The sequence below is a fragment of the Mytilus californianus genome, unplaced genomic scaffold (genome assembly GCF_021869535.1).
Source record: "Mytilus californianus isolate M0D057914Y unplaced genomic scaffold, xbMytCali1.0.p SCAF_9, whole genome shotgun sequence".
Taxonomy (NCBI): domain Eukaryota; kingdom Metazoa; phylum Mollusca; class Bivalvia; order Mytilida; family Mytilidae; genus Mytilus; species Mytilus californianus.
In genome coordinates, this window is record NW_026262745.1 from 20999955 (window position 1) to 21027437 (window position 27483).

Sequence of the window (27483 nt, forward strand, 5' to 3'; positions counted from 1 at the left end):
TTAAGCATGTTAAATGTACACATTTCATGTATCTCGGTAAAAAATACTCCTACCTAATAAACATGATAAAAGATGTTAGTCCTCAACATGCATGAAATATTTGCCATTGGACATATAGCTCACAACAACTAGTATATTGAATGGCTAATGGAATGATCATACAACCAATTATCCGTTTGAATAACGTACAGACGTTGTTGATATAGTATGCTGTGACTAAAAGATTTGATTGGTGAAACAACTCTAATGAGCATTAATTAAATACGCTGGATATTTACACTTGTGAAACATTTGTAGAACAGTGTTGGATAAAAATCAGTATCTTCAGTCGACACAGATGTAGTATACACGTTTTCTCTCACGAGTTAATGTAAATAATTGATTATATACAACAGTTAATTGATATTTTTCCAACAGTCTAGAATACAATAAGTATCTGACTTTAAGACGCACGTGTTATTCATTTCACAGTGACCAGTGATGTCTTAATATATTGAAATGTGTAACATATAACTATGTAGAAAAAATGTGTTCGATCATAAAAAATTTGTCGCTATTTATATTTACTGTGATGTTTACGTGAATTTATAAATCTACACTTAAAAAGTAAAAAGGTAAGATTTTTTTGTTTTGTTTTATCGACTTTTTTGTCGTTGTACAAAAATGTAAACAAGATTTTTTTCATATGAGTATATAAAGCATCGAAGTTTGATTTCAACATAAATAGCATAGGACAATAGGTTAAACGTGTCAAGTCATAGCAAATGACAAAAGATCAATTACAGATCTTCATTTTAAATTCCCAAGTAAATACATGTAGCGAACAAACTATAAATACGCTAAATCAGTTTTTTAAATGTTCGTGAAAACATACATAACTTCAAATGATAAAAACCCTAATATTATTGTATTCGTAGATTTTAAAACATTAAAATCAATTAAAACTTTTATATTGAAAAATATTGCTATCTTTAGCGAGGAATCATTTAGTTATTTGCACGTGTCCATCTTTATATTCACTTTAACTACGCAAGATATGTGATATCAATAATAAGAAATTAAAAAAGATTGCCATGACTAAACCACAAAAGACCGAAAGTTTAAATCCATTAAACGTTTTTTTTTTTAATCGACTGTTCTTTGCAACCTCAGGTTTTATTTGTTTTATTTTACAAATTTTACAAGAAAAAAAACGTGTATGCTAAAGAAACAGATGTACATGGATGAAATCGCAGAAGGACAACACTAAGACTGATCGACCTTCACCTTAACAATATAGGTTACATTTATGTCATATCTGGGTGTCATCTACTTCATCTCATATGGAGCATAAGTCACAATAATCTTCATCTTTTATCTGTTCCTGTTGTTAACCACGTGCTTAATTTGTCAACAAATATAATCAATGTTTGTACATCTGCTACAACAGATCCCCCAGATGATACGATGTCTGCCCTGGCTTTGCCATTGCAGTAATGATCTTACAGCTTCTTCTTTTCATGTTGACAGCAGCTCTTACGTTTTCTTTATTTTGTTGAATTTATTGTAAAATTTTCTAGACTCTGATCGATTTAGAGCTTATAATTAAATCAATATATATAGTGTAAAAACTTGTGTATCGTTGAAGACTATTTTGCCATCTAGATCTTAACTGGTTCCATTGTGTATCAGGTTAACTGTACCATTGATATACACATCACATTATTCTATTTTTATGCATATGTATTGTTTACCGTAAACAATATCACCGCACAGAAAGATGGAAAAAATGCAAATAAACTCAATGACTTAAATCAATAGACACTTCAATAACGCCTTACTCTTCAAAGTTTTTCTTAGCTTTTCGACTTCAAGTATGTTTGCCTCGAGCATCAATGACGAGACATTAATTATAGAAATGCACATCTTATGCAGTAAACTTAATGTAACGACAGGATGCATCTAATATTGTTATAAATAACAAATTATTTATCTTGTAACATCTCTACCAAATGTCCTTAATGTATGTGTACATTGTAATACATAATGTACATGTCGTATTACTTTATATACGTCAAAGCATTGGTCCGAGCTGTGTTGAATCGAGAAAATTATTACTAGACTTTGTGTATTAAATGATATTCTGAATCCGGGGTGTATTTCTCAACTAAATTTTAAAATAACATTTTTTTCAAAGCATTCCTACCGTTAATCTTACATAACTTTACAATGATATATGACAATCTTTTATTGATTTTCCTACATTTTCCTACATTTTCCTTGTTAGCAAGCAGTAAAGATATTGCAACCTCTCAGGGGATTTCTTGCGATGAACTACAGTGATATTTCCAAAATGTACATATATATATATATATATAAGTGCCTATAAATAGCAGCACATGACATACAAATCTATGGGAGTGTGGATTAATCAGTACAGAGATTAATTCAATTACACAAATAAAATTATAGATTGCCTAACAATGTAATTTTAACACACTATTTAGTATGTAAATATAAGAATGTTTAAAATATTTACAAAATGATGAAAATAAACGCAATATTTCGCTAGACTAACTAGCTTTATCAACCGTGCATCTATCCAGGTGAAATCGGATGTAGATGATAAGAAACTTTTGCAGCTCAATGTATATGTTGCACTTGAATTTAGCTGCCTTGAAAATAATACATAATTTGGATGAAGTTCAAGATTTTTACAAAATTGGTAGTTGAAGTTAGCAACGTCCATTGGCCAATATTACAGGATAAAAAGGACGATGCTGTGTACTAAATTATTCTTTATCTTTCCTGTATCTTTTCTCATCTTTTTCGTTAAGACCATCAGGTTCTAAAGTGTGGAGTTGGTGGATCCAAAAATTTTCTCTTCTCCTTCTCGCCGTGGTGTCCCACTCGGTGTTGACTTCTATGATTTGGAAGGTAACATTATCAAAAGAATGTTTTGTTGAACGAAGATGTCTTGTGAGAGGACAGTTTTTGTTGGTTTTGTACCATGAACGATGGTTATTGAGCCGAATATTAAATTTATCCATTGTTTCTCCCACATACTGAATGCCACATGTGTCACATGTTAATATATAAATTGAGTTCTCCGTTTTACAGTTGGAATTTGAGTAGATGGTATAATTTTGTTTAGTAACGGAGCTGATGAAAGAACTGCTTGTATTGGCAGCTTTACAACACAAGCAGTTCCTTCGACCACATTGTTTGTAGCAACCGGGAGATGGAGTAGGCTGCTTTGCTAATACAGATGTCACTAATTTGTCACGAATGTTTTTAGGTCTTCTGAAGGCCATGACTGGTGGTGAGGAAAATACTTTTTTAAGATTTGAATCATTTTCTATAATTTTCCAATGCTTCTGAACAATGGAAGACACATTTTTAAAATCAGGATGGTAAGTGAGTACAAGGGGTGTTCTGTTAGCTGTTTTATTCTTATCTTTGTACTCTAGAAATTCTTGGCGACTAGTTTTGTTTGCTCTTTCGAAAGCGCTATCAATGATGTTGTTATTGTATCCTCGAACAACTAGATGTTTACGTAGTTGTCCAAGTCTAGCATTTTGCGTATTTTCAGTAGAGCATATTCTCTTGATTCGCAATGCCTGGCTGAATGGGATGCCACGGGAGCAGTGTTTAGGATGGCAACTTTTAGGAGAAAGGAATTGATGTTTGTCCGTTTGTTTTGTATGAAGGTCCGTTATAATGGTTCCGTTCTTGATGTAACTCGTAGTGTCGAGGAAGTTTATTTTCTCCATAGATGATTCATATGTAAATTTTATTGAATGGTGGAAAGAGTTACAGTGTCCTAGAAATTCATTAAGATGTTCTTGTGAATCTGTCCATTTGAAATCAATATCGTCAATGAATCGGAACCATGATAAGGGCTGGTATGGAGCACTAGCCAAGAGGCGTTTTTCAAGTTGGCCCATAAATATGTTGGCATATGACGGGGCCATTTTTGTGCCCATACTAGTACCGTCTATCTGGAGATAATGTTTTTCATTGAAAGAGAAGTTGTTGTTCTCTAGCACTAGTTTCAGAAGTGTAACAAGGCACTCAGTTGGAGGATTTTTTTCACTACGAGTGTTCCATACCTCTTCACACGCTGCTATTCCTTCGTCTTGTGGAATGTTGGTATATAAAGAAGACACGTCCATGGATGCAAGTATAGTATTGCTTGGTAGAGGATTGAGGCTTTCCATTTTCTTTAGATAATCAGTCGTATCTTGGATGTAAGAGGGTAGTTCTTTCACATGAGGTCTTAGATGATGGTCTAAAAATTCTGATATCTTTTCAGTTGGATGACTATTTGCTGAAACAATTGGTCGACCTGGAGAATATATATATATATTTGTCTTATTTCTAATTTACATATTTTGGAGATATTGAAATCGTACTAAATCATTATCGAAATACTTGTTACATGTAAAATGCAAGTGTCAATATTTTGACTGTTTTTTTTTTTTTTTTTCTTTCTTTTTTTTTTTAATACAAAAGGAATGAGTGTTTTATAGGATATTGCAAACTTAAATAATCAATAGCCTACAAAGCGCAGTTGCTCCGAATAACTGCTATTATTATTCCTTGGTGTCTAATAATGATATTAACATAAAAGATGCTATCAGTTTGTGAATCCATTTTCACTGCTTTTAGCGTAAATAAATCACTCTTTTCAAATCTATAAATAATCCCCTGAAACTTATAATAACATTGCAGCTAATACAGATAATATTATTACATAATCCTATATAGAACAGTTATGCATTCACTTAAAGGGTCGTGTTCTTTTCGAACTTATCAACACGATAGATATATCCGTACACTATAATTGTTAACTTGTTATAGTTACATTGCGACTTGGATGGAGAGTTGTCTCATTGTCACTCATACCACATCTTCTTATTTATGTTGAAGTATTTGTGGTTTTGCGGTATACTTAAAAAAAACAAATGAAAATGTTAAAAAAATTTGAATGATATACAATTATATACCTCTTTGGTAAAAAGGTCTGTTCTGTGTGTTGGTGTTTACCGCCACTTTCAGCGAACCTTTCTAAATCACAGTGGCCATTTTTTTATTGCTGACGGAAGCTGTAGAACCCGGAGGGAACCACCGACCTTCGGCGGGAAAACTAAAAATCTTTGTCAATTAGGATCGCAGTTCAACACATCACTCAACACGGTTGAAAAGAGGAGAATCATATGTCGAACCCAATCGCTCCGAATCTAGACAAAGTGAGAAGTTATTTAACAGAGACGAGCATTGACTCATGGACCTAATGGGAAAATAATCAGTCAATTGCTTCTGTTAAAGAGGAATTTACCGTAAAACTGCTGTAGTATACGAATTGAGTATCTGGTCATTTTTCAAACGGTATCTTTGATTTCATGTGGTGTGAATATTCTTTTTTGTGTATAAAGTAGAGATTGAAGGTAACTGTATAGACTAACATAAAAATGATAATTCAAACGTATCAATATTTTTTTTCAATTTCATATATGGGTCATTTTAAAAAAATGTCGAATTTTGAAATTGCAATATTGATTTAAAGTTACTTATTCAAACAACCCTCGTCATAAGCAAATCAAAACAAACAGTACTTATATAAAAAGATGCAATCTTGATAATGTCATACAAGAATATATTGAAACATTTTTTGATAGGTGGTGCAATATTTTGTCTCTCCTGTTACCATGTTCAAAAGAAATTTCGGGTTATTTAGAAAAGGTTTCGATAAAATTTTGTTTTTCGTAGCCAATAAGATGGTTTTCAAGAGTTAAAACTTCTATATATATTCATTCTATGAAATAATAGATTATTTGCCAATTTTCCATGTTGTATGTTGTACTGAAAAATGCCTCTAAAAATTGTTCAGCATTTGTTCTCTCTTTCAAATAAACCCAACATCAAGTAGATCCCTCGCAGGTTGGTTTATTTTTGTCTTTATTTTATTGGTAACAGGAACGTACGTTAATGATATATCACTATATAAAGTTCCATCCTGTTACCTTTTTGTCTATCTTGTTATTGATAGCAGTATTGCACCTGCAAATGCTAAATTGCGAAGATTATAACCTTTAGATGAGTTCAAACAACGAAAAATTTCATTATGTGTGCAACTATGTGTTATTATAAACTTTTTAAAGACGTTTCTGTCTACTATTGTCTATCCTGTTACTGTAACCATAGCAACCATAGTAACATGATAGACATAACAGAATAGTCAAATTTCTTCATTTTTGAATGCTGTTGTGAAATAACTACTCCCTTTGATGAAGTGATAATGTTTTTCTGTTGTGATTTTGGTTTCCAACACGTTATTGCACTTTTTGCAAGTATAATATTGGTGTAATTAATCAATATGTTGGTACAAATGTAACAGCATAGACATAACAAAAAAGTACCCACTATTTTTTTTCACTAAATGTCTTCAAATTTCTTTTCTCTACACTGTTATACAAGAAACGTGCTGTGTTAAATGTTTAGGTTACTTTGCGCTTTTAAAATCAACACTGACTAGTTCAATATGCAAAGGGAAAATTTTAACGGCTGATTTAAGTAGCGGTAACAGGATGGACATGAACTTCATGTACGCTGATTGAATTTAGTTTGTAGAAAATATGTTGCATATAATAATAAAGAAGCTACGATTTTTCGTTAGAATTATTATTTACTTTCTATAAAAGTCCCTTTTGCAGATATCAAGGCGATCAGAAAATAGGACAAAAATCATTTGAAATGTGTTACTCCGACACTGTATGCACATTAATTACGCAAGAATCGGACTTGCATATATTTTAATCTTATCAAAATAGATCTAAATCGTGTTTATTATTAATGTTCTGACTCATAAATCCTACAAACTTTCAGTTAAACACTTACAACTGCATTTTCCATTATACAAATTTTAGCATGGGTGTACTGAAAATTCGACATTTTTTGAAAATAACCCATGTCCTATTGAAATAAATGATACCTCAATTACATCTACGTTTTGTTGTTACCTTGACCTACAACAGCGAGGACCCTTTGAGCATCAACATTGGCACAAACTTATTAATTTATTTATACTCCCCTTTTTTGCAGATCCATTTTTCCGTAGCAAAAACCTTGTCTTCTACGCTCAAGACCTATTATTGAATACGCCTCGTCACGTGATTTTTGCATGGCAAGAGCAACATGACAAGTACTATTAGCGGAAGAGGAACTGCTCATCGTTCAGAAGCAATTGCCTTTGTTCCCTTTTCATTGTTTTGTTGATGCTTGCTACGCTTTTGATAAAAATATTGCCTTTTTTTTTCTTTCTTAAATCTATGACATCACTGGGTGTATAAATGTACCGTGTAGCTATGAGAGGATATCCTAATTGTGTTGTCATATTATGTTTATGACATTTATAACATATTTACATGCTGTTTTAATCATAAACATTCGTTTCTTAGATCAATGAATTGTATGTTCGACATAATTGTTTCGCATTATTAAAGATATTAATAGGGAAAACAAATAACTGAAAAAACAACACAGCATGATGTTTGTTTTTTGCTTTTTTTATGAAAAGAAATATAAAAAAATTAGAGTTATATATATATATATATATATATGGTAAACCTTTTATAATTCTTTATTATTACTATTATGTTGGAATAGATGGCAAAACGATTTTTTTCATTTTGAAATAAATTCTACTCATAGAACCATGTAAAAGGGTCTGGATGGAGGTCATCCTTTTCTTTATTCTTTGACTTTTTAGACATTTTTTCTCTATAATTCTTTGTCTATTTTTTCCCATTATTCTTTTTTCTTTATAATTTACCACCCCATTATTCTCTATTCTTTATCTTTTTTTCCTATTTTCCTCTTTCCTTTATTATATGTGCCCATTATTCCAAACTGTTTGCAATTTATATTCTATTCTGTAAACCTCAATCAGACCCTCATGTAAGAATCAATGTAATATTTTTTACATTGACCAGACCTACATGTAATAAATCACATCTTAATATTTGAAAATATAGTACTAATATTTTGAAACACGTGCATTGTATACGTAACTGATCTAACTTTTTGCTGATACATCTGTTTTGAAAGCTATTTCAAAATAAACATTATAAAAATTATATAAAAATGAGAAGATGCTGTATGATTGCCAATGAGACAGCTCTCCACTAGAGACCAAATGACATAGAAGTTAACAGCTATAGATCACCGTACGGCTTTCAACAATGAGCAAAACCCATACCGCATAGTCAGCTATAAAAGGTCCCGAAATGATAGTTTAGTACAAGTATCAAAACAAATAAGATATACGCTATCTGTGCTCTTAGACGAGTCTTTTTGTTAAAAACAAATTAAACCCAAGATAAAAACAAAACTATATGAAATACTGTACTATTTAAACGCATAAAGACTTATTAATATACAATTGTTATACATTGTATCTTCTGAAGTAGTCAATGCAGTGATTAACAAATTTGAAATATGGGTAATTTTGTCGCCCGTCGTTTCCGTTTTAATCTACTCCGATATATATGATTATACATGAATACACACAATTAAAATTAAATCTATCAAATCGTAATTTTAAAGTTTTGTCAATTTGTGATTTCACTGATCGAACAAATAATAAAATACTGATATTCAAAGAACAGTGCTGCCAATTAAAATAGATGTCATTTACTTCTTATATATATTACACAAGAAGTCCATTACTAGGGAATGCGCATTTCTCATTGCAGATTTGTTAATCACTACTTCAAATTCTTCAGGCGAAGCTTTTATATCAACAAGTCTGTATGCATTAGATAGTACAGTAATTCAAATCGTTTATTTTTATTGTAGTGGACTTCTGATTACACTTTATCCTTCGTTAAGTTGTATAAACTTATCTGATATTACACTTAATTGATTTTCCTAGTCTCAAAAACATAAATGTAGTCATTGCATTACGAACAAGTGCAAATAGTTTTAGAATGACCACAAATGTTTCAATGATATAATGTTAGGGAAGAGTAACCACGATTGATATATTGCAGAATATGCTTTCTGGGATTTATCAAATCAATCACATTAGCAGGTAGGACAACCCGATGTGCCTTTTTGCCAAAAGATGATTCGGTGGTGGCGTTGTGCTCAGTAGTCCTACGCGCAAAATTGGACTATTTTGCATTGGCCGACGTCAACTGAAAATGGCGCGCTTTCGTTTAATGCAAAATACTGACAGTTAAGACTGGTGATTATAAACACAGATATACAAGAAAAATATATGAAAATACGTATTATTGTCATTTTTATATTCTAGCACTAAATATCATCATATGAAAGGTAAAAAAGATTGACTTGATTCAATATCTTTGAGTTTGAATTTCCAGACTGAAAATCGAAAGTTAATTTTTGGATCTGAAATTTGAAATTAATAAAAGTATATAAGTACTACGTTCGCGATCCGAAATTCTATATCTATAAAATATGTAACATGTAACCGACAAGGAGTAACCTTTTAATGTGATTGGCACGCTAATAAATTAGTAAGATAGTTTCTTTATGACAACATTTAGCATGTCATACAATTAGCATGATAAGAATTACTTTCTAATTGACCTATGACATAAAGCACATGATCACCGTTCACGGCAGATCTCTTATAACAAATAATTGTCTTTAGATATATGTCAAAGGCATTATGCATGTCTTATAAACATGCCAACAGATACAAAAAAAAATGCACTAAGACGTTTCCAAACACGAATTATTACTTGATAAGTCTTAGAAATGTTTATTCTTTATTCACAACCCTCCATAATATAGAATGGAAACGGGGAATGTGTCAAAGAGACAACAACCCGACGGAAGAGTAAGGATCAGCCCAAGGCTACCAATGGGTGTTCAACGCAGCGATAGAATCCCGCACCTAGAGGCGGGCTTCAGATGGCCTCTGAATAATAATGTATACTAGTTCAACGAAATGGACGACAGACTAAACTCCGAAACATACAATTGAACCAAAATTTAATCCCACACACACACACAACACTAATAAAGGCTAGAGGTTCCTGACTCAGGACAGGCGCTAAAATGCGTTGGAGTTAAACATGTTTTGTGTTTCATCCCCCCCCCCCCCCCCCCCCGAATTTCAAATTTCTAATTTCAAACTTAAGATGTCGAATTTCAAATCTCTAATGTCATAATTCAGATACAAAATTTGGAATTTCAATAAACCTTTTGGGCTTCATACATAACCAAAGCACTGCCTACCAGGCCGATGATACCTTTGGGGTAATTGGACTAGCAGTGTACCAGGAAAGATGTCGTTCTTTTAAAACTATCATAATGTGAATCCAGATGGTTGATCCCATCCTTTTTCAAAGTTACCAGCAAAATCATTGTAGTCTTGTTCTTATTCCACCAATCAGGTACTAACATACATAATTTTAATTTTTATAACTAACATGAATAAACGCTTCAAAAATAAAAAAAAATAAAACAGATAATAAAATTTCTGTGCATACAGCAAGATTCTTGATTCAATATCATTGAAAGTGATATAAGTATTTGTTGTTTTCCTTCCTGTCTGTTAGTTTGATATCTTTCATCGCTTTGGAATGGTATGTCATCTTGGGATGCGTAAGTGATGTCTTGTTGATGCAAGACAAAATGATTGGAAATTACAATACACTGGAAATTCCCCAAAAAATAGACACTCACTGCATTTACATTTAGAAATCTTATCACTAATATTTGATTGTTAGTGCTAAGTACTATTCTCTGGCAATACCGCTAAAGTACTGTGTACTTTTACTACACTCTTTCGTCTACGATATCATCATTCATGTTTTCAAGTTCACAATTATATATAGTGCAAACATTATGACAATTGCTACTTCTGTTCCGAAAGTCTATCGTAGTTTGTAGCTTACAATAGATCAAAAGTGATATACTGACGGACTTTAACAAAGCAACACTAACTGTAACAACAAAAGTGGGAGTAAAACGAAGTCCACCCCAGACCAGAGGCAAACACTTTAATGCTCATCAGTTCTTGTCCATCAAGTGACATCAGTCACGTCAACGTTTCTTCTGTTAAGAACACTGATGGGTCAGTTACACTCACTGTGATACCTGTACGACATCAAAAAGTAGTTGATTTGTAAATGTATCTTGTGTAACCGTAGGATTAGACCAAGTTTGTAAATCATCGGTAGTACTGGGTTTTCGTGTCGAGTCATATATGATGTTTTAGAGTTTTGAAGATGTTTTAGAATTTACATACATGTATCTGTAGAAAACTAATAAATCTCAAAACAGGAGAAATGATTGATGTAGCAACTACACTTCACTGTTGGCTAAAATACTATCAGTATACGACAGTCGTCTGTCTATGTAGTTCTGATATTTCGAAAAATAACTGGAAGTGTTGCGTTATTAAAGGCTGCAACATTCTGTATGTGCCTGTCTCAATTCAGGAGCCTGTAATTCAGTGATTGTCGTTTGTTGTTGTATATCATATTTGTTTTGCGTTTATTGTTTTGTACATAAATCAGGCGGCTAGTTTTATCGTTTGAATTGTTTTTTATTTCGGGGCCTTTTATAGCTTACTATGCGGTATTGGTTTTGCTCATTGTTGAGGGCCGTACGGTGACCTATATATAGTTGTTAACTTCTACTTAATTTGGTCTCGTGTGTCAATCATGCCACATCTTCTATTTTATTTTTCGATGTTGATTTATTGCACTAGATTATTCGGAAAAGTGATTCATATTTACAATCAGGTACTACGCTGTTGATCTCAATCTCATTATTAAAAAGATAAATTACATATTGATTGATTCATGTGTGTTTAGTGCTCATTGACAAATATTTCATGAATGACGACAGTATCAAAGTGTCTATTATATATGTTTGTGATGTATCTGTCTTAAAGCAAACTGAGAATAGGTATTATTTGAGGCGGATTTTTATATATATATATATATATATATACAAGTCTAAATTGAAAACAACGTTCAAACCTATGATTGCGTTGGATAAAAACCGCAATTTTTATACGTGTGCATGCAAAACAAATTTCTTGTTAGAGGGGTCTAAATACAGCACAAACAACATTTTCCAAAAGACCAAAAGAGTGAAAAAGTATATTTTAACAAAACGCATTTGACTAACAGGTCGAACAACAAATCTTCTTAAACCCTGCTGACTGCCATTGGCGATTGCCAAATAAACGGATCACCGATAAAATAAATGGATCTTAAATATAAATTTAATACTAAACAGAAAACAATAAACTTGCGGAAAAGTATATATATATATATATTGCAACAAGTCCGTATATTGACACAAGCAAGTGGCATATCTTTTACTTTTTCTTACAGCTGTTAAATTGTAACTCGACAAATAGACAATATTTCTTATAGATAACATTTAAACAATCGAAACCATGCTAACTATACCCATCTCTGTGTTTAAAAGTGTAATATTGTCAAGAGTGTATATAATGTGATATAACATGTTAAATAAATTTTTTTAACAATAAATCCATGTTTTACCGTGCATACTAAATGAAACATTGTGCTGCGCTCTAGCGATTTTTCGTCCATACCATCTCATAAGATTTTTCGTCCATACCATCTCATAAGATTTTTCGTCCATACCATCTCATAAGATTTTTAATTTCGCATTAAGACAAAGAATGCAGAAGACGGACTTATTTTAAATACCGTGTATTCTATGTCTGAAGATAAAACATTAAAATGTGTAGTTGTGATGCAAAAGAAATTATTAACGATATGAAAATGTATACAAAACAGTAGAATATAAATACATGTATCAAAATTTATTTACGCAGCATATGTCACCTTAATCCTATCATCTGCACTAAAGGCTTCTCTTTTGAGCTAGATATTTATGTTGTATGAAAATAGGTTCAACATAGTATTATTGTTAGTTATCAAACGCTTAACGTAAATGTGAATATTGGGAAACGGTAATTCTTAGCAATAACTATATCAGATTGCCTCATGTCAAGTTAATCGTTTTATAGAGTCATGACATGCAACACAAAACTTAATCATCAATCGATTATTGGTATTACTGAAAACTACAACAGTAAAGGATAGTAGTTACTGTACATATTATCTTTTTGGGTACTGTTATAGACTCCATCCTATAATTGATTTTATACACGGACATGAACCGTCAGGATACATTTATGTTACATTTATCCTGCAATCGACTTTTCATTTGTACTAGATGTAAACTTCTCATATCGTAGCCCGAAGATGTGTGCCGATTTCATCTGATTTACATAGAAGTAATAAATAAATGTTTAGGTAGATCATAAGTATATATTTTTTGAGACAGAATTTTATTATAATTTGCCAAAATGAAGATTTTAGTATGCTTTTTTCAAAAATATGATAAAAAGTATGGGTCACCGTGCTATTTTTCAAGCTATGAGTCGTTGAAAATAGCCTAAATTTGGTTAGATTGTTCATGAAAAAACACATTTGTGTGCATAAGAAAAATTCTATGAGATAGAATTTTGAAATAAATTGTGAGAAGATAGGTTTCATAATATGTTTTAAGAAAATAAAAAGAAAAAATGGTGTCACCGAACTTGTTTTCTTGCTACAAGTAAAAATTAAAAATTTCCCTATTAGTGCAGTATAAATTGTTTACTAAAAGAGTTATTTCCCCTGAAATGGCTCATTTAAAAAAATGATTCTAAAAACAAAAAAAAATTGATATTTGTTTAAATGTTTTGAATTATACAATAAATCACCAAGTGTTCTTTATATAAATAAACAGTCTAAGCATTAAATTGCAAATCTGTCTCCAAATTTGCAGATTTGGGCAAATAACTAGACCGATTTTGTACGGCGATTGTACAATCCAAGATGGCGGTATACCATGAATCTACCTTAAACAAGAAAATAGTTTGATAAAACAGGAAAAGTGTCATTATCTCAACTTTTTTTTGATGGCGCAACACTTTCAGAAGATGTTTAATTTGTAGTTATGGGTTTGGAATGAAATCTTAATTGCGTCTTTTTTTTCGCATTAAATTGATACCTTACCAGTGCTTTTGTATGGCAATTTGTAGTGCCTTTTCTGGTTTGATAGCCAAAATCTGAATTTTTTGTTGATAAATGATAACACTTCTAAGTAAGTATTAGATATACAAATACAGGTTTAAAGATAACACAAAACGAGAACGTATACTAGACGTTTACAGTCGCCTGGTATTTTGCTTATGTTGCGAGCGAACGGTTATGTTTAAATTACTGTCGATTTCATTCAAAAACTAATTAAACGATTGTGGATTGGAATGAAAACAAAAACTAAAACGTTAAAGCTCAATGTTAAATTGCAAGAAAAAAAAACAATATTCGTACAGTGTAGGAAAATACAAAAATTTGTATTAGACGCAAAACTTGAGAAAAACTCGGCGAGCCTCGCTTTTCTATCTATTTTTTAAGCTCGTCAAATAAATATTATAATGTCTAGGCCTACTCTGTACGAATATTGCATTTGTATGTTTTAAATGAAACAGGATTCAAACAAATTTAATGGTCCGAGTACACAGTTATCGTCCTTTGATTTTCGTTGTCCACAAATGTAGTCCCTAGTGTTGACAGTGTGTTACTTGCCATTTTTTTTTATACCCCTTCCAAATTTATTTCTCCATGTTTTATGACTCAAATAGCAAGTAGGGGGGTGAAATGACACTGTAAAAAAATTTGGGTCATGAATTTTAAAGTAAAGTAGTGATTTGGTCCAGCTGAAAAATGTTAAAAATTAGCACTTCGGAAGCTGTCAAAAGATTTGAAGACCCCCTTAACATAAAATTGTCCATATTTTGAGTTAGAGCCGATGAAGTTTTCTATAATTTTGATATAATTTGTCCCAAAAGTAGTACAACACACTGTAAAAATATTATTGAGAAAGCGCAGGTGGGATTTTTTTAATTTTCATTTATTGTCTAAAAGAAATGCACTACGAAATAACTGTGTACTCGGACCTAATGGATACAAGCGAATAAAAAGATTAAGTATGTCTCACCAAATCAGGTGACTGGGGAATAGAAATATGGTCATCATTAGTCTTCCTCTGACCGGCAGTAAAACCCTCGCCAAAGTGGGGCGTCCGTTTGGCTATGCGGCATGTACAAGTACGCTGCCGCGTCCAGTCAGAATGGGGACGTTAAACTAGATGCCTCGTTTAAAAAGAGTGCCACGCTCTTTGAACCCTTGCAATAACTGTTTGAGGGGTCCGTAGGTGGCCTGTTGCAAGGCTACATTTCTGTCCCTATCCATTATACCCTCATTTTCTAGTGGCAATATAAATTTCCCCGACCTTCATCCCGGGTGGCCTCTATTACAGGACCTACCTGTTGTATTAATTGTTAATTTGTTCTCGTCCTGAATATGCATGAAATATTTGCCACTTGGCGTTAAGCAACCAACAACCAATCAACTAAATCAGGTTGATAGATAGATTTATTTGATCAAATATCATCATAAAACATTACAAAAATAGTATAAAACAAAAGCAGACATGTAAACATACTAGAATCATAAAATCTTAAAACAATTGCTGATACCTAATCAGGATTGTCCGTGAAAGTCATACGGCCTATTTCCAATGGGATTCCTTTATTTTACATTCTTAAAAATATCAAATATAGTTATAAGAAATCATGACCTGGCTGGCTTTATACTCATTATGTTAAAATTAAAACTTACGATGAAAATGTCTAGAATATTTCAGCCAATCAATAAAATAAAAATTTGCTATTAAAATCGTTGTTTTCCTTTTTTTGACAGAAAATCGTTATCACCAGATTTACAAGATTCAAAATTTGTGTTGCTCTTTAATTCATTTGGCAAAAAGTTCCAATCCTTTATAGCATTATAATAAAATGTTAAAGTCTGTTGCCCTTTTATAGGTGGTTTAAAAAATTGTATTCACTAGATCGTGTTGAATAATTACAACAATCTTTGTCCTTAGTAAAATAACCTTGCATGTAGTAAGGGCTTTTGTTATAAGTTGTTTGACCCTATTTTCTAGATTAAAAAAAACAATGCTATTTAGTACATTAAAATTTACAGAAGTTCTATTTCCCATATCTTTAATAAATCTAACAGATTTATTTTGAAATATTTGTAAATTATTTTTAAACTTTTTAAACAAACAAAAAGTTTTTCTAGAGTTCTCTGATAGACATCTACCATGTTTATAAAAGAACTTCAGTCTTGCATTCCGTTTTTGTAAAATATTATTGACAATAATTTCTCCAGACAAATGTCTGTCTGTGTTTAGACTCAAGTATTTTAAACAATTTTGAGCTGGAATAATATGGTTATTGCAACTGACTTGAAAATTGTCTACCTTTGCAAGTTTGCGTGTTGAACCAAACAAAATACATTCAGTTTTGCCTAAATGGAGGGATAATTTGTTACAAATTAACCAATGAATGCAAGACTGGAGTTCAATTCCAAGTTTTACAGATAAACCACCGGGTTCCTATGCGAAAATAAAATTGTGCTATCATCAGCATATAATAATAATTTTCAATTGGAACTAATACTAATAGACATATTAAAATCAAAATATGGAAAGATTGATCCTTTAGAGGTGCCTTTGGTTGATCGACCTTTATTTAGCTTGACGCTAAACCCAGTGCAAAGCAGTCATGAAAATGATTTTATTCTCGTAGAGAGAGAAAACAAAAAGAAATAAACGAATGTATACGCAATTCTCGAGTAAACTTTTGGTCTGTTATTTTCAATGTAATTCAAAGTTATTAATTATAGAACACATAACTGAAAAAAAGTAATATAATTGTTGAACATCATCAATTATTAATAATTGAATTAATTCATATTGATTGGCTAATGGCCTCTGATATACGATAGGCTTTTATTTTGTTTTTATCTTTTTAATCATGAATGAATAAAAAAATAATTGGTTTATTTAATTTACAGGAAATGACAGTCATAAAAGATGATAGCTCCGGGAAAAATAGTAAAGCTTCTTCTTTTAACTTTCATAACATTAGCATCATCAAATAAAGACAATGAAAACAATAGCAATGCAGAATATAGCAAAGCAAGGTAAGTTACAATTTATTGTTACAATCAAATGAAATTATCGGGTTAACAAACATAATTGCTTTATAAAGAAAAGGTGGGTTTAACTTAAAAGACACAACAACAAAAATTACCAAAAGACATCTAGTGGTCCACATATATAGTTTACAACGACCAAATGCTTCAAATAACAAAACAAAAACATTACTTACGGCAACTTCTGACGAAATTAATGTATGTCTTTTGCATCAGTGACAATAGAGAGGCTCTTCATTTTGATAATAATTTTATGTACATCTTACACAAATAAACTGTTTTGTATTGTCCATAATTAGGGGGGGGGGGGGGGGAGGGGGGAGGGGGGGAATGAAAATCAAACTTTGTCTGAAATTCGAAGAAAAATCGTAATAAACACGTTTCTGTATTTTCTACAATTTTATATAAGTCATTTTGAGTCTTATAGTACTGAACTTTGTTACATGTAAAAAGAAAATCTAAATTCAAATATTTAAAAAAAAACTACAAGAGTTAGACAATACAGAAGTAGACAATGACTTGAACACCTCATACATTACATTTATCATTGTACTTTCACACACACACAAAGGCACTGAAAACTAAAACTGAAACAAAATTATGTTGCTTTTAAAAATCATTTCGTTCATGACAATCATATGGAACTATCTATTTTTCAGAGAGAACGTTTTGAAAGAACTTTTCAAGGACACTGGATACGATCCTACAATATCTCCAAGTTTTAATGAAGGTAACAATTGATTTCTGTGCTGGTATTTGCAAATAACATCATCAGGCTAACATGTGTTGACAATCACAGCTTATCATGCACATGCAAGTAACGATTCAATTCCGTATACATGTTATTGTGTTTAGTTTAAATTGTTTCCAACAAATGCACTACTTTAGATTTCAAAAACACAAACGAATCTTCATATTATATACAGAAAAATATCCTGTAACCAGTACTGTAGTTTATGAACGGACATTAACTTTTTATGTTCATCGTTTATTATGTTATTGTCTAAATGATAATGTACAGAAATGAAATGGATATTTCACATCAATTTTTATCATTGTAGATGGTCCAGTTGTGTGCCAGGTCCAGCTGTATATTATGAGCATTAACTCAATAAGTGATTCCTCTATGGTAATATAAATCATAATTATATATATTAAGTATAAATATTAGGACTGCTTCTTTCTAATGTTACATTAAATCTGTTATTAAACATACATCAATGATTGATGCTTCAGGATAGTTTTACCTAATGAACTTCAACTGAACCATGATTTACAATAATATTGCTTTGCATGACAACATATGTGTATACAAGTAACCTGCAACAAAGCTACATTTATCAATGACAGTTTCCTCATCGAAACATATAACTGCCACATACAAATATCGTGATAAAACAATTTTGATATTTGTTACATCTAGTTCCTTATCACACAGGTTGTTATTAATTATATCTCTTTATATTCTGCTACTTTTATCAAAAAAGAAAACAGTTGGTATAGCTATAATTATAGCGAATACCAAAACCTTTTTCCAAACAACACATGTATAGTGCCCATAATCAGTTACTTTTAAAACAGTACATGCATTTAAACAATCTGAGTTCACTGTTGTTACATCCTTTATAAAGACATTTGTTCAAATGAAAATATTTCTTTAAGAACGACATTCAATTTGTATCAACATGCATACAATTAAACTTTTTATTAATCAATTTAAATTATGAACGAATGGGAACTTCGATATATTAAATGAACAGAACAGTTTTTGAAGTAGTATGGGGTAAGTTATACAATCGGTCTATATTTTAATGAAATAAGCAAATTTTGAGACACTTAGGATTGCAATGTATTCTACTATTTTCTACATAAGGAAATGCCTGTACCAAGTCAGGAATGTGACAGTTGTTTTAATTTCCATTCGTTTAATGTGTTTGACCTTTTGATTTTGCCATTTGATAAGGACCTTCTGTTTTGAATTTTCTTTGGAGTTCGGAATTTTTGTTATTTAACTTTTTTCCATAGATTTTTTTTTTAATTGAAGGAATACAATAATGGGATTCAATTAAAATCTTGTCATTATAACTGTTCTTCAAAACAGATATTGTGTTGATTGATTCAAAATTTTTTAAACTTTGTCTGATACGGGGAGATACTTCAGATGATTAAAAAAAATGAAATGTACGATAATGTTTCCATTATTTATCATGGAAAAACAAATTGATGAGCTGTAGTAAGGGGATGCTTTTATGACATTTGAGTTATTTCCTTTTGTCATATATAATTTATTCACAATTCGGATGTGGTAAACCGTCATGGGCATTGCTAAACACAACATACTTTGCAGATGACAGTCATGAACGCTGAATTTACCATCGAACAAAACCATGATGTATTAAAAGTGTCGGTTCCGCCACCAGAAAACTCGCCATTGCTTAATGGAATATAAGGGGAAATTCAAGTAATCGTCTAATATCTTAAAATTTAATATATAGACATAGAAATGAGTACAATCAAAGATACTCAGAATTTTATTTTGGCCAAATTTATAATACAGCTCCTGATAGTGGTCATTGTCCCTAATTCACGATTTTAACCCATGTATGCGTTTTCGTCTATTATCTTGAAAACTATTATACGTTGAAAATTTAGAAATTAAAAAAAGGAAAGAAAAAAGAGTAAATGCAATTGGAGTTGTTAATAGATTAATAGTGAATCGAAATTCATTCAATATTCACAAGTATACAAGTTCTACATGTAGCTGTTTTTATATGAGCTTAATAGGAAAAATGCGCTCCGCCTGGAGCAGCTGGATACGACCGCAGAGGTCGAAATCTGAACAGTTGGGGCAAGTATGGACACAATATTCAAGCTTGATACAGCTCTGAATTTGGATAGTGATTAAATATTTGACGCATTTGAGATTTCTGACACAGAATAAATGTGGTCAGATGACTTAAAAATTTGAAATTGGACATTTAATTTGCTTAATGGTCCAATATCTTAAATCTAATTCCATGGTTAGATTCAGCATATAAAAAAATAAACCATGAATTCAAACAAAGTTTAATTTTTGACCCTTTGGACCTTAATATGGACTAATTTGAAAACAGGGCCCAAAATTAAAAATCTGAATGCACAGTTAGATTCAGCATATCATAGAACCACCAGAATTAAGTTTTTGATGAAATCAAACAAAGTATAATTTTGGACCTTTTGGACCTCAATGTAGACCTATTTAAAAATGTCCAAATATCTAATATAATAATACATGGTAAAAACCTCAAACAATTCAAGACTTTAAATTAATCCTCATTGAAATTGGTTAAAAGATTTTTATTTATTTTCAGTTGAAGATTTCTTGCTGTTGTGCAATCCTTTGTTTTGCGCAATACTTAGTAAATCTGTTTACAAACTAAATATAAAAATTTACACACCCTTTTTGGTGTGTATCTCCTGCCCAATCAGTATTTGTTGTTTCTTTATGTAGATCAGATATAATTTATGTTAGAACCAGAACCAGAAGTTTTGTTTTGGCCCCTATTTGGCCTCTAGTTTCTTAACGATTAACGCCACAACCTTAACAACCCACAAGATCGACCCCAACCTTCTGTGTGTGGTATGGAAACTTGTGGTACAATTTCATAGAGATCCATACACTTATACACAAGTTATTGTCCGGAAACTAGAAAAATGCCTTTTTGGCCCCTTTTTTACCCCTAATTCCTAAACAGTTTGGACCATAACCCCCAAAGTCAATACCAACCTTCCTTTTGTGCTATTGAACCTTGAGGTTAAATTTCATAGAGATCCATTCACTTATACTAAAGTTATTGTCCGGAAACCCAATGTCTTCGGACGACGAAGACGACGACGACATAGCAATATACGAACGCAAAGTTTTTGCCGTCGTATAAAAACGGTATCCTCTCCAAAATTCCCAATAATTCTTTCCCCTGAGGTTATAGTTTCAGCGGAAAGCAACTTTTATTTTTACTACGCAATATAAGTTAGAAATACATTTGACTAAATCTACTTTTACATTCAGTAGATTTACGGAGAGGAACACGTCTGTTGTGGTATGGAAAAGCGAACAGAAAAAAACCTTAGATACTCGCATACAATATATCGCAAATTAATTTGATTATAAAAGTACGTCAACTGGAAACCAATATTTTCTATATACATCATTTCTGTTGAGCTTGGAATACATGTCAAGTTTCTTGAACTATACACGTATATTTCAACGAGGTGTAACATGCAAACGCATGCATAGCTTTTTACTATGCTTTAGATTAGATTGATAAATGTATAAGTAACTCGATCCAAGCAGGTGGTCGTAAAACCTCTGTATCTGTTTTTCAATCTGCAGGATTACTCTATGAGTATGTTTATCCGACAACAGTGGAATGACAGTCGTTTAATGTATAATGAGACTCTTGGAATAACCCATTTGGAACTGGATACCAAAGTAATGAAAAATGTCTGGGTACCAGATTTATTCATTAACAACGAAAAGAAAGCCAATATCCACCACGTCACAGTGCCTAATATGTTGATGCATATATATCCCGACGGAAAAGTAGTTTATAGTATGAGGTATGCTATTGTATTTGTTTTATATAATAATCAAAAATTGCAGTAAGGAGTTATTGTATGAGTTTCTTGCAATACAAATGTATATTGTTGGTCAACTTGGCTGCCTTTTTACTTTAAATAATAGTACCGTTCAATACACGGACAACAGTTAAATATTAATGAAATAGAATAAATATTTAACAATCTATAAAACTACATAATTACATGTAATTGTATGTCAGATAAATCAACTGTTAAGTTGTTTGACACGAAACCTCTAATGCAATGCTTCGATTTTTGTTAGTAAAGAGCCAACCAAATTGAACTCTTTCAAGAGAGCATGTATACATTTACATGAAATTCCCGTTTGTTGGTCTTATTTGTTTGTTTGTTTTTTCTCGACGGGGTCGTCTTTCGCTTGTTCATATATAGAAATTGTTGTCTCTCAGGCTTCATCGTTCTTTTATTTTGTGCAACAAAATCAAATTGGAGCGAACATTAAACACATTTTTTATACGTTATTAAGCTTAGTCGCATCAAGATATAAATAAATTCATCATAGATACCAGGATTAAAATTTTGTACGCCAGACGAGCGTTTCGTCTAAAAAAAACTCATCAGTGACGCTCGAATAAAAAAAAGGCCATTGGCAACAAAGTACAAAGTTGAAGAGCATTGAGGACCCAACATTCCTAAAGTATATGTTAAGTAATACTAATTGATAATTAAACTCTGGCATTAAAACAAACGAATTCTTTCATGCAATACAAAACAAAGAAGAAAAAACAACAACGAAATAAAAAAAAACAGGCAGAAGAAAGAAAAACAACCCCAGGACAAAGGGAAAAAAGACGAACAGAAAAACAGTCCACACAAGTACACAAAAGCGATTACATTTTAGTTGTATATGTTAGTAGACCAGAAAGTTGTATTATAGTTCTTCGATTCACTGAAAATGAACCTGCTGTGTAATACATACAGGATAATAGGTTATACCTCTCTCAATGTAAATGTTTTGACGAAAGCATTTCAATTAATTTTTTTTCTGCACAGAATAACAGGAACATTTACCTGTGAAATGAATCTGCTGAAATATCCATTAGATACACAAATATGCTCTATGGGAATGGAAAGCTGTAAGTACCAATTAGGATCATTGTGTCGAGCGATAACGAGGCACTAGTATCTACGAAAGAAAAATTGCAGATCAGTTTTTAGCGTACTTGATGCTATGTCTATCCAGTTTCACCGAAATTTCTCGAATGCTGAAACTAAACTCAATGTGTCGAAAGAAAACTCTAGATATGATACAAGAGTACTATCCATTTCTTCCTTCTTTGTGTAAAATGTCGGATAGGTGATCAAAATAAGTTTATGTTATGCCTTTATATTACAAATACATGTATAGTATGTTATATCCATATATATTGTTTATAGTGGTTTATACTTTTGTTAATTTGATTAATTATTTTTGTTTTTCTCTTTTCTCTCTCATGTTTATTTTATATTGAACAATAGTGTATACTAAATGTCATTTCAAAGTAAATCATGAACAGTAAAGATGAATTTGTATCAAATGTTTTAGATGGATACAGCACAGAGAATTTAGTATTTGAATGGAACGAAGACCCTATATCGTACCCTCCTAACATGTCTCTACCTCAGTTTGAATTAGATGGTATGGCAACTTATAAATGTGACAAAGATTATGTCGGTAGTAAGTAATATTTATACTTCATTTTAAAACGCCTGTTTCTATTGATTAAAACAAGGGTAATATTATACGTTTGTCATGACAGTAGGTATCATTTTTTTAATTGTTACCCTCTCGTTTTAACCAATTAAAATTGCAAAGCAAAGATTTATAAATTAAAAGACAGCAATACAGTTGAGAGGATGACAGAGCAGACCGGTATCCCTGTCAAAATTTTCTCTGGGCGATACTTTGCTCTATCACTCTCTCAGCTATAAGTACGTGCTATCAAAATATTAACCCTACAAGACATAATGGAAACACTTTATATAAAAGGATCAGCGGAACAATTCATTTGTTCGAGCTTTAGAAATGGGAAGATAAGCTATATTGTTTTTATATCCTGCACTTTATCGTATAAGATTTAAGTTTTTGTTTTTTTTATATCCCAACAGTGGTCTTACTTTTATAGAAATCGACTTGGCTGAATCGTAGATGTTGAATGTGTATTGATTTATATTTTAGTCTTGGATACACTATTTTCTTATTAGTCGTTATTGGCTTTGAACTTGCTTTCAGTTACTGCGATTACTTTAGATCTATTATAATACTTTGTGTCTTTTGTCTTTTAAATTTTAGTTATTTTATTTTTTGCTTTGGATCAATCTGATGAGTTGAACCCTTTTCAACTATATTCATAGTGTGTTTTATGTTGTGCTGGTCCACCACTGTCCCATGTTAGAGGAGGGTAGGGCGCTTACAAACGTATTTAATACCGCCATATTCTGTATGTCCCTGTCTTGAGTCAGGAGCCTGTAATTCAGTGGATGTATATCATATTTGTTTTGTAAATAAATCAAGTCGTTATAGGTGTCTCGTTTGCACTGCTTTACATTTGTGATTTCGGGGTCTTTTATAGCTTGCTATGCGGTATCGGTTTTGCTCATGGAATTTGTTGAAGACCGTACGATGGCCTATATATATATTCAGTAACTTTTATCATACCGTACGCACAAAATAAGATCTAGAAAGCTGGATATTATATTTGAAATCAAAAATCAGGTTACGAAAACATGAAAACCCACATGAAAACTAAAGTTTGATTAATACGAATTACCATATAAATCAGGATGGTATTAGATGCTATAAATAACCCTGTCCATATGCCGTTCAACTCGGCACTACCAAGTTGTCAAATAAAGAAATGCTTTACAGCCAATAAATGGCCAAACTGGTCATAACGGGTCACAATCGGGTAGAAACGTTCACGGTAATTGTCATCCAACTAGCAATGGCGGTAAAAAATAACAGCATATTTTTCTTCACGTTTACATATTTTGGTGCTATCCCTATGATAGTATATCCGCCTTGGATTTTAACATCCGGATTTCAAAATTATGAATTACTGTTAATATAAATGATAGTCTGAGATAAGACCATCTTAGATAATGGTTTGGATATCTTCTTTCTAAGTGCTTTTTTATTTCATAATTGTGTTGAAACTTCTTAATTCTATAACCTTTTTTATTCACTGATTACACATATTGTACTTGCTTTGATATTTGTTTATTTCAGTAAGTTACACATGTCTGAAAGTGGACATAACTCTTACCAGGAACTATGGGTACCATATAATCCAGATTTATGTTCCAAGTTTCCTCATTGTATTTCTCTCTTGGGTTTCCTTTTGGTTAAATATTGACGCCATACCTGCACGCATATCATTAGGACTGCTGACAGTTTTGACAATGACAACACAAAGTTCTGGTGCGCGTGCATCATTACCTAAAGTGTCGTATGTAAAGGCTATAGACGTTTGGATGGCGATGTGTTTACTTTTTGTGTTTGGTGCTCTAGTAGAATTTGCTTATGTAAATGTTCTTGCCAGAGTTGAACGGAGAAGACAAGCCTCGATATCAGAGAGACGAAAGGTTCATACAGATCCCGATACAAATGGAGAGCCGGTAAGCTCAAACTATTGATTGTTGTTTGTTGAATTATATTAAGCGTTATAATATAAGTTGCGACTAGGTATTGAATTATATAGGTCTCCAGATTGTATGATTACGCAGCTGTTTGCTAAATATGAGGCAAAATCTTTATGTGCAAGGTCATTCCAGTAGTTTTTTGTTTTTGTCAGTTTAGAGCAATAAAATAATAATAAAAAAACACAATTAATGTGCATACAAATACCAAAATTCAAACAAGGAAAAATCATGAAAACAATTAAGATTTTATTAACTCTGTCCAAAAATCGACCGCGAATGAAACTAGCAATAGGCAGAGGAATTATTTATGGTGATGCTGCAAGAAATCTTGTAGACTACATGTAAAAGTCAACGTTTTGTAAACAATGGTAGTTTTATTTAATAATTCATCTTTAAACAAAACATAACATTTTTATCTTCTACACTGACTTTTGTGAAACCAGTTTTAAGGATGTACTTAGGTCATATTTAGGAATTTTTGTCAGATGTTCGGACTCCATGGTTTTTTTCCTACGAAACAGGGTAAAATAATTTGCCTCATAACAACCCTTTTTCTGTTCATATAAGACTTCAATAGCTCATAAAAGGTCATTTACCAAAATTTAAGCAGATTCTAGATTTCTTTTCTTTCGATTTGAGACCCAAATAATACTAATGCAAATTTAAGGTAAAAGTCCGAGTCAGCCTTTTCCAGCCATTTTTAAAATATCAAATATCTCGAAAAGGAGCTCCATAACCTATCAATATTTTAAGCTTATTTTGTTCCGTAACTAATACTCTTCTGACTTATAGTATCAATTTTAAATTCTAGATTTTTTAATTTCACTTAAGTACATCCTGCATTACAGTCTTCGTTCTTACTTTTAAATTCTGTGTGCTTAGCGAGATTGTTTTCACATTGTATGACCTTTATATTTCAGGTTGAATGGGAAAAAGCTCCACGATATCGGTTATTTCTCAAGAGTGTTACAGACCGAGAGAAAGCTAGAGTCGTTGATAAAGTTTCCAGAGTGGCTTTTCCTCTAGTCTTTGTAACATTTAACATTATTTATTGGACTGTTTATATATTTTGGGAACCAGTTCTTCGTGAAGAGAGCTAGTTATCGGTTATCTGTTATTGACAAAGTTAACCTGTGATACCTTTTTATATAACACCTTGTTATTTTTATACACCAATCATTGTTATGTATACACCATTTTCATCGAACTCACACCACTACATGTAGATGGACACTGACTTAAGATTTATGTTATATTGCCTATCTGGTCAACTCTGTTTATAATGTATTAATCTTAGAAAACAAATAAAAAAATATCAAAAATTTCGATCACACACTCTTGGTTGTATACGAATAAAGCTGAATCATTAACGTTTTTATATGACTCGAGCTTCCAGCAAAGTGTCTAGGTTAAAAGACTGAAAAGAAAATTTTACATACTAGGTATTGAGGCCAGGTGCTATGTGAAATAAAGTACAGACATAGGAATACAACTTCTTTCGATGCAGTTTTGAACTAGTTCATTATAGTGTCATGTGATAAGTGAAATCAAGTGAAGGTTTAGGATTGAAATGTTCTAAGAATGTTCAATGTATTCTTTAACCAATCGATGAAGTAAGATGAAATAGTTAAATTTACACATCATTTGATATAAAGATTCAACATTAAACTAATTGAGAATTAAGAGATTGTAATGTTAAACCTATTGAATTTTAGGTTTTAGTTAATATGTCTTTTATTATAGTCAAGTTAAACCGTATGTTGACCACTAGGTGACTTTTGGTTTTGTGTCTTCGGGTTGCTGTCCTTTTGAAGTAGTCCCATTATCTCATTTAACCCATACATAAGTTGACCGTTATATATCCATCTAAAGCGAAGAAATAACAAAAGGATTTGTTTTGCATTTTTTGCGACTCTCGCGTATGTTTTCTTGTAGGTGTGGATTTACTTTTACCATGATTATGTGTGTTGTAATTGTGACGATTCTTTCAAAACAATTCATGATAAGCAAGATAAACGTTAAGAGTGACATAACCAACAATATTTATATACATTTATTTTGTGTTAACGAGAGTGTTTCGCTTAACATTGACAGAATATACTAA

General features: G+C 31.8%; 1 protein-coding gene across 1 annotated transcript; it reads left to right on the plus strand.

The window, feature by feature from the left end:
* The first annotated feature begins 299 nt into the window (after positions 1-299).
* Positions 300-27483, plus strand: LOC127714811 (glycine receptor subunit alpha-2-like). Its single transcript, XM_052220841.1, has 9 exons — positions 300-614; positions 16980-17108; positions 17780-17850; positions 18182-18249; positions 21493-21719; positions 22752-22834; positions 23284-23415; positions 24967-25355; positions 26300-27483. Exons 2-9 carry the CDS (start codon positions 16999-17001, stop codon positions 26477-26479), a joined length of 1260 nt encoding a protein of 419 aa, XP_052076801.1. The 5' UTR covers positions 300-614; positions 16980-16998; the 3' UTR covers positions 26480-27483.